Source organism: Polypterus senegalus, chromosome 1, assembly GCF_016835505.1.
Source record: "Polypterus senegalus isolate Bchr_013 chromosome 1, ASM1683550v1, whole genome shotgun sequence".
NCBI lineage: Eukaryota > Metazoa > Chordata > Cladistia > Polypteriformes > Polypteridae > Polypterus > Polypterus senegalus.
In genome coordinates this window covers 210,474,338-210,488,100 of record NC_053154.1, presented here as the reverse complement: position 1 = coordinate 210,488,100, position 13,763 = coordinate 210,474,338, and the positions used below count along the sequence as shown (strand labels likewise).

The window sequence follows — 13,763 nt, the reverse complement described above, 5'->3', positions numbered from 1 at the left end:
AAGCAGTCTTATGAAGTGTACATGGAGCTTTTCAGAACATGCGAGTGCTTTTGTCAATAATTTATACTTTCGATGTCATGGAATTGTGACAAAGGTTGAATTAAATCATGCAGTGCATTGTCATGTGTGCGCATCAAAGGGAGACCTTCAGGGCTCATGTGAAGAATGCAATACCCCGCCTGGGCAAAATGGGGCGGAGACACTACGGCAGGAAGAAGACACCCCTTGAGGACAACTAGCCCCGCCCCCTTCTGGCCTGAGAGCTATAAGAACTCGATGCTGCTGATGCTTGGTGTCTCATTTGGATCTGGACTGCTTTGAGGATGGAGCTTTAACGCTGTAACCTACTCATACGAGGAAGGAAGAGACAAAGGCACCATTAATTTTGCTTCCTTAAGCATTTATTTTGTTTCCTATTTGCTGCTACAACTGAAAAGGGTGACACCCCGACACTTCATGAGTCATCCTGTGTTCCTTCCACCCATCCACAGCATCTTACAGTCTTGTAACAAAAGGCATGACAACAAGCACAATTTTACAGGAGTGAGTTATTCCATAAAAAGCTTAAATAAAGTTTAAATATTGTCTGAATAAGAATATATTTTTTGAAAATGGCCAGCAAGCTCCAGAAAGCTGAGACTTCAGCTCAGTTGGGGTTTAAACCCCATCTTCATTGACTTGGTGTTTTTAAATGATTTTTTTAACCAGCCTGTATTCTATATTTGTAGAACGTGAATGCCAGCACAAGTGCAAAGTCTGCTACATGTGAATGGATGGGTGTGTGTTTAGGTATCCTGTACAATCAGGCTTATCTATCAAACAGGTACTTTCCACATCATTAAGGGTGCCTGTTTTTCCAAGTCTCTTATAACTGCAGAAATGTAAACTTGTTTAAGTAAATGCATCAGGCATGAACAAAACCAGTCTGAGAGTCTGCTGAAGACCACTCCACCTGGTAGAATGCGGCTAAGTGCATCCAGCATGGTTTTAGTTAATTAGGAATGCATATATTCCAATAATGTACAGGCTAAGGTGTTTGATGGTGAACCTTTTAACTTCAGTCTTACTTGCCATTTCATATTCTTGCAGCCCCCGTACAGTAAGCCTTCTTTATATGAGATCCTGAATTAATAAAGAAATGGTTCGGCAGCAGAGCCTTTCTCTATGTACAAGAGAATACTGTGTATGAGATACCATTTTATATTAATGAGAATCTTCTCCTTTCTGGCTGGTTGCTTAGAGCATCTTTAAAACATTGAATATGAAATTTTAACAAAATGACAAACTAAATTGATGGCTGTGTACCTAAAGCAGATATATCAAGTCTAAATGATTTGAACAGACAAAAGGGTATCTCAGATTCGGATGAATGTATAAAAACAGAAAGGCACCCTTTAGCTTTTTATTGGGGAATCAATTCAAATAAAAGCCATCAGTAGTTTTTATTTAGTCTTGGTTCTGGGGCCTCCCTACCATTGATAGTTTTTATTTTAGCTTGTTTGTTACTCAGTCTCTAATATCGATTCAACTAAAATCCTTATAGATTTGCTTTATTATTTTCATTGTGCTAAGTATTAACTGTTACTTTAGAACTTCTTAAAGATGTTGTGCTCCAATTCTAAAAATGTTTTTTTTGTTGTTTTATTTGTTTGTGCATATATTTCCACGCATGCACATTGGAGCATTGCCTTCCAGGCTCATCAGAGTGATGTAATTCCACTCCCAGATGAGAGCGGGCACTGTCACTAGCTGTATCGTCAAATTCTTGCCCTGCAGCACTGAGAAGACACACCTTTTCTGGTCAGTGCCCTATAAAGCCAGGGCATCCGCAGAAGGAGATGTCTTATGTTGGTTACGATTCAGTCACAAGGCAGAGCTCCACCAAGCCAGACTTACTTAACAGAGCCTGGATGGCTGTACAGTTATGTTATTCTGCACCATTGTGCGCCTGCTTTTGTTTCATATCTGCACTGGTATTAAATGGAGTAACCCAGCGGGAACATTTTTTTTACTCCTGCTTGACCACAATATCTAACATTTTAAAAGAAGCCATATAAAAAGTAAGCTGTTAACACATTTTAAAACCATTCTGGGTGACATGAATGCTGTAAAGTGTTCTGGGAAAAACTAAACGGTCATCCATCCATCCATTATCCAAACTACAGGGTCACGGGGGGTCTGCTGGAGCCAATCCCAGCCAACACAGGGCGCAAGGCAGGAATCAAACCCTGGGCAGGGCGCCAGCCCACCGCAGTATTAAAAGGTCATTATAGTTCAAAACAAGTAAATTCATATCATTCACTATACTTAGAATTCCTTTATTAACTAAATATTAACAATCTTTCTTTACAGTTACTGAAATATTAAACAATAGAGGGCTTCTGTGTTATAGATTAACACATTAACCCTTGTGCTGTTTGAATTTTTGTATTTGTTTCTGTTATTATTTTTTTTATATTTATTGGTTATTGTCCTTGTGCAGCAGTTTGACCTCAACTCTATTGTTTTAAAGTGCTTTATAAATAAAAGATTGATTGATTAATTGATTAACTGATTGACTGATTGATGAGAAGTAGTCAGCACAAGGATGCACAAGGGTTAGCCTTTCCCTTTCTCACACCAATTTTTCCAACTTTTTTTTCAAGGAGCATTGGGAATTACTACAGGAGCATCTTGTATAAGACAAATAACGAAGTATCCACCAAAAGGCTTACACACACATGTACAAACATAAAATACAAAGTCATCAATCAGCCTAAACTGTAAGTATATTTAATGCAGGAAGAAACCTGAGTGTCCAAAAAAAGCCTTACAATGACACAAGAAAACGTATAAATTCCACATTGACAGCGATCAGGTCTGTGGAGCAGTGAGACAAAAACCCCAACTACTGTGTCACCTGGCATTTAGACCAGGATCTGCAAGCACCTCAGATCTATGTTTCCTAAGCACCTGTCAACTTTCTCTTCATCCTAACAGTTACTCTGGCACGCTGCTAGTTTCTTTTCTTATATATGTGATTTGGCACACCTTCAAGTAACCTGACAGCTTTTCTATTTGTCACTTAACTTGTTGAGTCAACCCAGCAAGGAGAGTCTGTAATGTCTGGTGATCGTTACTCTGAGGTCTCTGGACAATTTTTAAAAATGATTTTGCAGGATATCCTGTATTTATTACAATTATGCTCTGCTGATTAAGTGCTTAATGACCGCCAACATCATACAAAACCCTGAAATAAAAGACAATAGCGCCTTATAATGATAGGGTGGAGCCATCATAATCTCTTGATCTTTTTATGGGTTATTTCCAAATAGGTGTGCTCATTGCTTTCATGTCCCCACACATTTCACATAATGTCTATTTCTTCATCCAGTTTTCTGAACCAGCTTGTTTGTGATATTCAAGTGCATGAAGGTCTGTGACTGTAGTCTGTTCAGAGTTATGGCTGTGTTTCGCAATGACTAATGACAGAAGTCTTTCTCAAATGTATCTTGGCAGGGAGAAGAAGTCCTTCTCATACTGGTTTGAGCTGTCGGGAGCTAATCAGTTTGTTTGCTTTGTTCAGAGCCTGACAAAGCCCATTAGAAACAGAACTACACGTAGGGCAGATGGGTGGGTGGATTAATTATAGCAAATAAAATCAAGTTATGAGATGTTGTGAGCTGCTTATATAATGAGATTTGAGTTGTATGTAGTTTCCGACCCATTTCTACCACTACATATTAATGGATTAACAAATTTGTAAAGTAGCTGGTCATTTTGTTCACAGCATCTCTTATAATTTATTCTGTTTTGTGCTTCAAGTTGTCCCCATTCACACTAATCGCATCATCGATGTCCAACAGTAATCTGTTTTCTATCTTATAGGCTTTCTTACTCACTGATAAGTCAAGTCATTGATTATTTCCAATCTTATTGTTTCATCTCAGTGGACATTTTGATGGAAGTCGTCTTTGTGTATGATTATCCATCCATCCAACTAGATTCTGAACCTGCCTTATTTATTCCAGTGCTGTGCAGAACCGATCCCTACAGTGCTGGGCCAGCCTAGACTATTATAAGTCCCATCCATTACTTTGTCCATCTAGAGCTGATGTTTAGTATCTGAGGACAAAGGAGGACACTCTAGCACCTGTAAAAAAATCTTGGAAGATTATTCATGGCAAAATTAAATGCAATCCAAAGTGTTAACTACCTTGAAATGCAATAAATATGCAAGTGGGAAATTTGATTTTAGTAAGGTTTTATCATGTCAACCACATGATTGTTTGCTTTTCACTACAGGGTGGAATTTTGCTGGTAGTTTAAAATGCAATACAAAAGCGCATTGAATTTATGTCCATAGATCATGTGCCATAACTAAAAACAAAGCAGATGTATTGCATTTCGCTTAGCAGCAGCACAAGCATATTGCATTTTGAATCAAGACCACCCATTAACAGTGCCAAAACATAAAGTAATCAAATGACCAATCAGCCTCTAAAGTTGGGGCAAGGGGCGTTCACTTCTAAACGTTTCTGTATACTGGCAGCAAGCTTAAATTTTGTCAATATGGACTGTGAAGTGGTTAACTGAAAGGCCAAAAGTATGTTTTAAATCTTGCTGAAAAAATGAACTCTTCTGTTAAGTTTTCTAAAGTTGTTGTATTTTTATACACGTTAAAGTTGTGGGTTGTTGAGAATTTAACTAAATACTGAATACAGTGAAACATTTGTTAGCATCAGCGATCTCGGTTTCTTTGTAGCTTTTCATTCATACCCTCTATGGTAAACAAATACTATATCATTTTTTCCCTTCTTTCAATGTGCAAGAGAATGAGATTGTCGTTTAGCTCTCCAGTCTCCACTAATTCAACGAGATGGCAGATCCCCTGTCTTATCAACTCCCTGTTCACCTTCTTTCTAATGTTGCATTCCATTTGAAGCGGGAAGTCAGAATTATCAAGTTCCTAGTCAAAATTTTTAGCTGGAATACCCCCACCCAAGGCAGATTTCCAACTTGGAAACTTGGGGCTGGTCTGTCACGTCTGAGTTTGTCCGACTTCAGGTCATGAAATCAACCCAAAATGGCAACATACACTGCAAACTTTAGGGAAAGCATTGGTATTATACTGCTGATTAGCATTTCTGTCTGAGTAAATCAGTCATACACACGGTACTGTCACACTTCTATCTGTCGAGATGTTGCTGCAATATTTGGATATGCAAAATACTACATGATGCATTGTTATCAACTGCTATCTATTCCAATGAAGCAAGCCCTACACTGGTTTTCCTGGATGCTTCCATATTGGTTTTCTGAATGTTTTACTGAAACACGGTCAACTCTAGTGTGACGTCATTCCTAACTCCAAACACTCGTGATTGGAATGCCCCTTTCACCAACTGTTGACGCCCCTTGATGCCGATTGGTCATTTGATTGCTTTTAGTTTTGCCACGATTAATTAAAGGGTGGTCTTAAATCGAAAATGCAATACACACAGAGCTGCTGCTAAGTGAAACTTAATGTGTCTGCTTTCCTTTTAGTTATGGTATGCGATCTATGAACATGAACTAAAATGCAATGCACTTTTGTATTGCATTGTAAACTGACATGAACATTGTGTGCCGTAGTGGAGAGCAATAAATCATTTGGCTGATAAGCTTTTAATTATGACACAATAAAAACCATGCAAGAATTACATAACTCACTTGCACTTCAATATAGTTAACACATTGGATAATATTTAATTCTGACACAAATGATCTTCCATACAGAAAGAGAATTAGTAGTATGTGAAATTAAACAGGATCTCAGGACCTGTGAGATAGAAGTGAGACACTCATCCATCTTATACATGTGTAACGTAACATAACGCAATCCTACTCCGAGTAACTTGTGCAAAAAAATTAAAAAACTGGAGCCTGTTGGCAACTCTAGCAGCCATGCCAGGTGCTATCCCAACAACATCAAGAACATTCTATAAAATCCTACCAGTCCATCATCGGTTACACCCACACTTTCTCACAGAGGGGTTGGAAAACCTTATCACGACACCTTTAGGCAGACAGCACCATTATACTCCACTGGGAGAACATGCAGAATCCCATGGGCAAGGTCACTGGAGCAGAAATCAAGTCAATGTCCATGGTGCTTTGAGTTAGTGGCACTGACCAATGCTCCACTTCACTGCTCTTTGTTATTACATTTATATTCTGCACCCTTAAACTATAATTTCACGCGTTCACACTATTATTAAGTTAGTTCGCCTTTTGTTGAACATCATTTTACTACCATTTTCAATGTTTTACTGCTTAGTACATAAGTGACGTGAAAATACTCTACTTTCCCCAGCAGTTTGCTTCTCCACTTACTAAACTGATGCATACTTAAATCATTTGTTCAAATTATGAAATTGCAACAAGTAAATGAAAAACTGATCACAAAAATTAAAAACTAACTTGACCGCAAATGTTCCGATGTTAGAACCATAGCAAAAGCTTGGGCTTATTTTGCACTAGAAGGCAGATATCGGCCCCTCTATTCTTCTCTTGTATTAAACTGCATTAGACCCGCTTGTGCGACCATCACTTCACAAGTCACTTCACCTGCCTGTTCTCCGATTAGGAAAAGGAAAGAAATGTAACCAATTGTATCCCTCAAATATTGGATAATGGCGCCAGCCAAGCAGTAATAAGTACAAAAATGAAAAATACTTATTATTGTATTCGTTTCTATTAGCAAGATCAGTGAAGAGTCAGACAAAACAGAACAGAGAAGAAGTCAGCAGCTTTCACAGAATCCTGCAGATGTTCCATGTTTTCCTTGACTTTGAGGACAATCAGTCAACATTCTGCTTCCTTAATCTTCACTCCTAACACACTCAATCTGGACATAAATCTCCATGAAAAAGTATTTGCTCCTTTAAGATCTTCCGTATCTTTGTATTTTACTAATATCAAATGTTGTTTTCTTAATCCCAATAACAGATTAAAAATGTCTGATTTAACTCAATATTAAAAACATCCACATATTCATATACTGTATGTTTATGTATTACAAAGTTACTTGAAGTTTGTAAAAAATTAAATTCCCTCCCTAGTCTATTCAAGCTAGAGCTAGAGGTGTTAATGCACGATTAAACAGACACACAGTTACAAGGCTCACTAAAACTAAATGTCTAGAAAAAAAAGCATTGTTTCTTATTGGTCTGATTATTAACTTAAAACCATTTCTGAATTTCTGCTTTCACCCTATCAGTTATTTAAATTTACAACAGTAGAGTTTTCATAAATATGTTTGTCCTGCTTAAACTCTCACGGTAATTTAGTAAAAAAATCATCCAAGTTGTCACTAGGAATCCAACAACAACTTCTAGACATCTTTCAGTTTGTTATACTCTTGCTAAAATGATTGATCAGGAGTTAGAAAGTAGAAAAATGTGCCCAGAAGAAATCAGTAGTGCTCATCCCAGGATAGTCAAAAACGAACTGGATGATCCTCAAGACTTCTGATGCTATGTCTACCAAGCTAGTGTTGTAGGGAAGTGGATTACTGGCCGCATTGGGCAAACAAATTAATCCACTTTGCAGAGAATTTCAGACCTTCTGTCCATTACTTCAAGCTGAACTATAAATGAGCCATCATGCAAGAAAATAAACCTAAATATACAACACGTCTATAAATGCAAGGAGATAGAAGAAGAAGCGTAGTGTTTGGAATTGCAAAACAGGCACATCAATTGAAAGTAGGAAGAAAACCAGAAAACCTGGCAGTAAAAACCAATGCAGGCGTGAGAAAAGCATGCAGACTCCGCACAGTGACATGGCCTCGATTCATAGCCTAGAGGTGTCAGGTAGCAGCCCTGACTATTGTAGCACCACGCCGAGAAATAATTTAATAGTCAAAAAGTTGGGTTTCGTGTTCAGTCCAGTTCCTTTAACCTTTTATTACTCTTTGGATGAAAATCTAATACCTTCTCAAATTTAAAACTATTTAAAAGTTTAGATAATACAAAAAGAGCTGAATACTTTTTCATGGAACGGTAGTAGGCAAGTATTTTTATTCAAATGGAAAGTGCAGCATCCTAATCATGGGTGTTATTTATGCTGGTAAGAATCCCTAGCATACATAAATTTACACCCATTTACTCGTGAAAACCTCCATTGAGTCCAACTTTCAGCTTCCGTAATGCCATTCCATAATGGCAGCAGTTTTAAAAGTAGACCTTCTGATTAACATACAGGTAACATCTAATTTGAATTATGCTTCATCCCTGCATTCCAAATCACTCATAAGACGTAGTACATACACTTTTCTTTAAACAAAAGATCATATAATTCCACCCTCATCTGAAAACTACATCACATTCCAGATCCTTATCATCCTTTTATATATACAGCCAAACAGATACTGCGCCATTGTTAATAAGCTATGGGTTGTGGAAGAACAATATAAAATTATTGATCTTCACAGACAATGGAGGCCAATGAGATATGAAATCTAAACTGTGTAGAAATGTTACTTGCTACAGAACACTCTTCATCTTAACTAACATTTGTCATAAACCAATTCACTATTAATGGTAATAACTCAGGAATCATTCCAATTAGCTGGTCATGATCTTGTGGAGCTATCACACAACAAAGCAGAAGACTCAGATTGTGACTGACTTAAATGTGGTGTAACTTTGTTAACTGTTTCCCTCAAGAAATATATGATCAACTGGAAACTGGCAATGTGAGCAGAGTGAGCCGAATGCCAGCCTCAGGTGAAATATGGCTTGTAAAACATTTGACGGTGGGAGAGAAAGTGAACCTCAATGAGTGAATGAGCTAAATGCAGACCTAAGAAAGGAGCATGGCAAATGCCGTACTGATGCTTTGATGAAAGGAATACAGAAGCTACCTGGAATTTATTTGCAGATTTTTAAAAGACCTTTCTTTTATTTCTCTCTTAGATTAGGCCATCCCATAGGGCTTTGATGTCTCCTGAAGTCAAAATATCACAATAAATTCCTGCCATCCCTTTATTTCTAACAGTAAATTTCTTGAGGTTTTAATATTGCAGTGACACCTGAGATATCAAAGTTCTTCAATAAGAAGCATAAGGGCACAAGAATATGTCATTCCTCTCTGAATCAGAGAACTGGGGCTTTGGTTGAGGATGGAGGGGCGTTGCACCTCATGAAACAGATGTGGTTGTGTTTAGCCTAAAGTCAGCAGTTTTCTTTGCAACTCAGCAATGTTAGCTGGCTTCTATGAAGTAGATGTTAACTGTAATTGTTATTATACGTCATCTTGTCCTAATTTAGTCCAGCTGTCAGATCAGCAGCCCCATTGTCTCAGAATTTGTAGCTTTTCAGTCCTTCATGTCCTGATAACTATTGCTTTCTCATGGTGCAGTATTATGTCCAGTAAGATCAACACATTTTTGACCAATTTGTATCTTCCTGAAGTGTGAATGCTTCTCATTACTGGATAGGTTTTTATTTTTGTTATTGCAGTTTTCTAATCTTTTACATTTTTTTTCCATCCTTTATTCAGCCTGTGATTCCTTCTCTGACACTTCATTACTTTGGCATTACACATTACAGAAAAGACTCCAGTTTTCATTGTCATCTGTTTTTCTTGACCTGTGTCACTTAACCTACTGCCAGCTTTAGTTCATTGAAGTTGGAACATCCTTAATGGTTTACTGGGCCTGGCTTCTGCTTTGTGCACTAATTAGAGATGCCTAGAACCTGGCCTCCACACGTTAGGTTGAATCCCAACTTTACCAGCATGGAAACGAGGTCTTGGAGCCAGGGATCCACCAGAAGAAGATGAAGCTGACCTTGTCACTGGAGGTGGAATCGGGGTCACAACATGGACAGAGGCATAAGAAGCATCCTCCGCTGAGGGCACTATTGGCTTTGTCTGAGCTGAGACAGGGGTTGCAGCAGGGGTTGGTGAATGATAAACAGGGAGGGGTTGGGGACTTACTGGTGGTGGAGGTGAAGGACAGATTTCTGAATTCCAGAGAGGCTCACCTAGTGTGGTGGCAGAGCGTGGGGCAATGACAGTTGGTGTAAGTGTAGTGGGAGCTGACATGGGTGTAGGAGTAGAAAAGCGGCGTATTTCATAAACACGGGCAGCCTTGACTGGTACTTGTCTTGGTGCCTGTAACGTAGTGCCCTGAACTTGCCTAGACTGGTGCTGAGATTCACGTGAAGGAGAGCTGCCACCACCATAACTAAACATGGCTGGGTTCAGCTGGTAGGGCTGTCGTCTCATAAAATCAATTGCCTTGATTCCATCTTTCTGGCCTGCTGGTCTCCTACCACCCCAAGTGGCAGACTTGCTGGCAATTCCTGCTTTGCTACCACGTTGAGCTACTGGCGGACAGGACGGGGAAAGCAGAGGGTTGTAACCTATTGGAGGAGGGGCACGGATATTTGGTGAGTATTTCCAGCTTGCGGGAAGTGAGGGAGTAGGAGAAGGAGTACGAGGTCTTCCAAGCATGACTGGTTGTGGTTGTGGAGCACCAGCCACGACAAATCGATCCATTCGACTCTGGCGTCGGGCAAACAGTTCTGCACCTTTACCTCCTAACTGTGGGGTCTCTGGGTGATGTTTGTGGGGTTTTGGAGCAACAGGGGGAGGTGTTTTGTATTTTTGGGCTTGCATAAAGTTACAAGCCTCTGCTCCTAGGTTAAGGAGATCTTCTTCTGGGCCAGACTCAAAACCACCCTCTATTGCTCCTTTGGGTTTCTCATCCAGGTTCTGAACTAGAGAAAGGAGTTCTGGGTTTGGTGAGTTAACTTTCTTTTCTTCTGAAGGTTTAAACATCATTTTCTTTGTGCTCCGACGCCGAGCTTCCTGTAGGATCCCTGTCCGGGATGCTGGAACAGAGATTCTCTGCTCCCGTGAAGAAAGAGCCTCAGAGGATTGAGACTGAGCATATGCTTTGGAGGTGCTAGAAATTGAACCAGGGCTACTGGGTGTTACAGCTTGCCCTTTTTTAGGACTTCCAGGAAGGTGTGAACTGAAAGTGGGAGTGGTCACTGGGGGAGGTGAGAAGGGAGGAGCTGGAGTCTGTATGGGAGCAGCAGGGAGGTTAGGTTGGTTCTGAGATACCGAAGCCTGTCTGGGGGGTATATAAAGAGAGGACATGGTAATTGTGGGCTTGTGTTCTCCTGGTGGTGGTGAGAATGGTGGTGGTACTGGTTTTGGAGAATCACTGTACAGGTGGCGAGTAGGTGTTTTCCTACCAAAATTTGGCTGAAAGACCACAGGGGCAGTGCTAGCCCGTGTACTTACAAACCCAGGAGTGAAAGGTCGAGCAGTTCTGTTTAGGACTGAGCTTTGTGTAATGTTTGATCTGGGTGGAGTTGTCTGTTCTAGTGGTGGCTCTGGTGTATGAAGCTGACTTGATGCCAGAGATACTGGAAGACAAGATGTAGGCACTTGACTCAGACTATGAAAAGAAGGAGCCTGTGAAGGGAGTTGAGGTGCAGCAATCTGATCAACTGCATCCTTGCTAGGTGGGGTTATGGCTGGTACTGCTTGATGAGCCATAGGTGTTGTGTGCTCCACAACTCGCTTCCTTTGTTGTTCAAACAGCTGGACCCCCTTACCAGATGTGTCTAACAATCCCTGACTTGCTGCAGAATCAGGGGTGTTAGCCTCCTGGAGTTGGCTGGTTGGCGTTTTCCGTTCAAGGATGTCCAGATAGTCACTGTCCCATGCCGAATCAGAAACAGCCGCAAATCCGTCCTCATCAAACTCAGACTCACTAGTTGGGAAAACTCCGTCCTCCTCCTCTTCTTCCTCTTCTCCTCCTCCTTCTTCAACACTCCCGTAGCTGATAAGGGTATACTTCTTAGCACGCTGCCGCCTCTTTTTAAACATCAACACCCCTTTTGAATGGGGGTTTGGAGCATCTGTCAGCAAGGAGGCAATAGTCCGACACTTGGTACGAGCTTCCTTCACCTGCTTCTCCTGCACACTTTCACTGCGGTGAAGTTCTGGGAAAATAAAATAATACAACATTTAGTTATGAAACAAAGCACAATAAGTAGTTAGTCTGCACAAGATAGAATATTCACTAAAAAATGGGCCATAAGCATTCACCAGGGAATACATAAACGTGACTCAAGTCCATTACCATTCACAAACCAATGAATGGGTAACTGAGCAATGGAATAGACATCATATAGAATCAAAATATTTAAAAACCTGACTCATAAATTATAGTATTTGGGGGTCTATAAAAATGGGGGAATAGAAGGCATGCAAGAGCAAAGGAGTAAACTTTCAGGACATTGTTACTAAAAAAGACAAAGCAGCTAGAGTAAGAAGCTTCGAATAGGGTGGCATCAGATTATGATTTTGTTAGGTTGCTTTGGATAAAGGAATTTGTTAAATAAAAAGTAATAATGAATCCATACAGTTTTTAAAACCATTTCATCCACAACAACATTAGGCACAAAGCAGGTACCAACCCTGGAAGGAACACCAGTCCAACCGAGGGCACAGTCCCATATTCACACATATGGGTCATGAGTCCACACATAATATAACATTGGGATAGATAGATAGATAGATAGATAGATAGATAGATAGATAGATAGATAGATAGATAGATAGATAGATAGAATTCTTTATTGTCATTATGCATACACATAATGAAATATTTTGTTGGTAGGACTCGGCTTCAAGGCAGAATACTTAAAATACTCAATACACTATAAATAATAAAATAAACATACTAAGTATAAAAGACAGCAGCAATAAAGCATCATCAAGCCCAGACTTTTCCTGAAGTAGTATGCCTGCAGTGCACGACCAATGATCTGTGTTCGTGGGTCTGCAGGGGAGGAAATATGAGTGTGTGTGTCTGATTACAAGGGAAAGTGCGTGTGCATGTCTATAGAAGGGCAGATAAGGGGTAGGTGTAGATGTAGATGTGTGTGTGTGTGTGTGTGTGTGTGTGTGTGTGTGTGTGTGTGTGTGTGTGTGTGTGTGTGTGTGTGTGTGCGTGTGTGTGTGTGTGTAAGCATGGGCAGATGGACTTCACAGCTCTGGGGAAAAGGCTGTCTTTCAGTCTGCTGGTACGTGTTTTTATGTTTCTGTACCACTTTCCTGAAGGCAGATAGATAGATAGATAGATAGATAGATAGATAGATAGATAGATAGATAGATAGATAGATAGATAGATAGATAGATAGATAGATAGATAGATAGATAGATAGATAGATCTTGCATGCTTTCCCTTTGCCTTTGTAGATTTTCCTCTTGCATCCCACTAATTGGAAATTCTGAATTGGTCCAGTGTGGGTGTGTTTGACAATATATCTTGCAATGAATATGCAGAGTTCTTTCCTGATTTGTGCGCAATACTAAAACTCTGAACTTGGGGTCAAAAAATGTTTGGTGGTAGCTTATAATTGTAGTAAAAGATTAGTGTTTATTCTCTTTGCCAAGAACCTTTGTTCATTTAACTTCTTCAGTTAAAGCTTTTGGCCTCATAGCAGATGGGGGGAAAGTTAAGTCACTATGATCTGATCCCAGATTTGGACCAGCTTTGTCACAAATTAACTTTTCAGATTTAGACAGTTTTTGTTTTGTATAGGGCTGCATGGTGAACTGGCTGAATAGTAGTGAATATTAAATTTATGCAAGAAGATAATGTCTACAGGTCTTTGATTTTCTGCAGGTTGTGCAAATCATACAGAAACTGATGTTACCTCTCCCGACCTTCAGCATTTCCTGCATATTCATCACTTCCTACTTTGTTGTGT

The 13,763-nt window shown here is 39.8% G+C and overlaps 1 protein-coding gene across 1 annotated transcript in view; it reads right to left on the bottom strand.

Annotated features, from left to right (window-relative positions):
- Positions 1-379: 379 nt before the first annotated feature.
- The window catches only part of synpo2la (synaptopodin 2-like a), an 85,763-nt gene continuing 72,379 nt past the window's right edge, over positions 380-13,763 (bottom strand). The window contains exon 4 of the mRNA XM_039768282.1: positions 380-11,987. Within this exon, the coding sequence (XP_039624216.1) occupies positions 9,706-11,987 (2,282 nt within the window). The 3' untranslated portion in view covers positions 380-9,705. The remainder of the gene's footprint in view (positions 11,988-13,763) is intronic.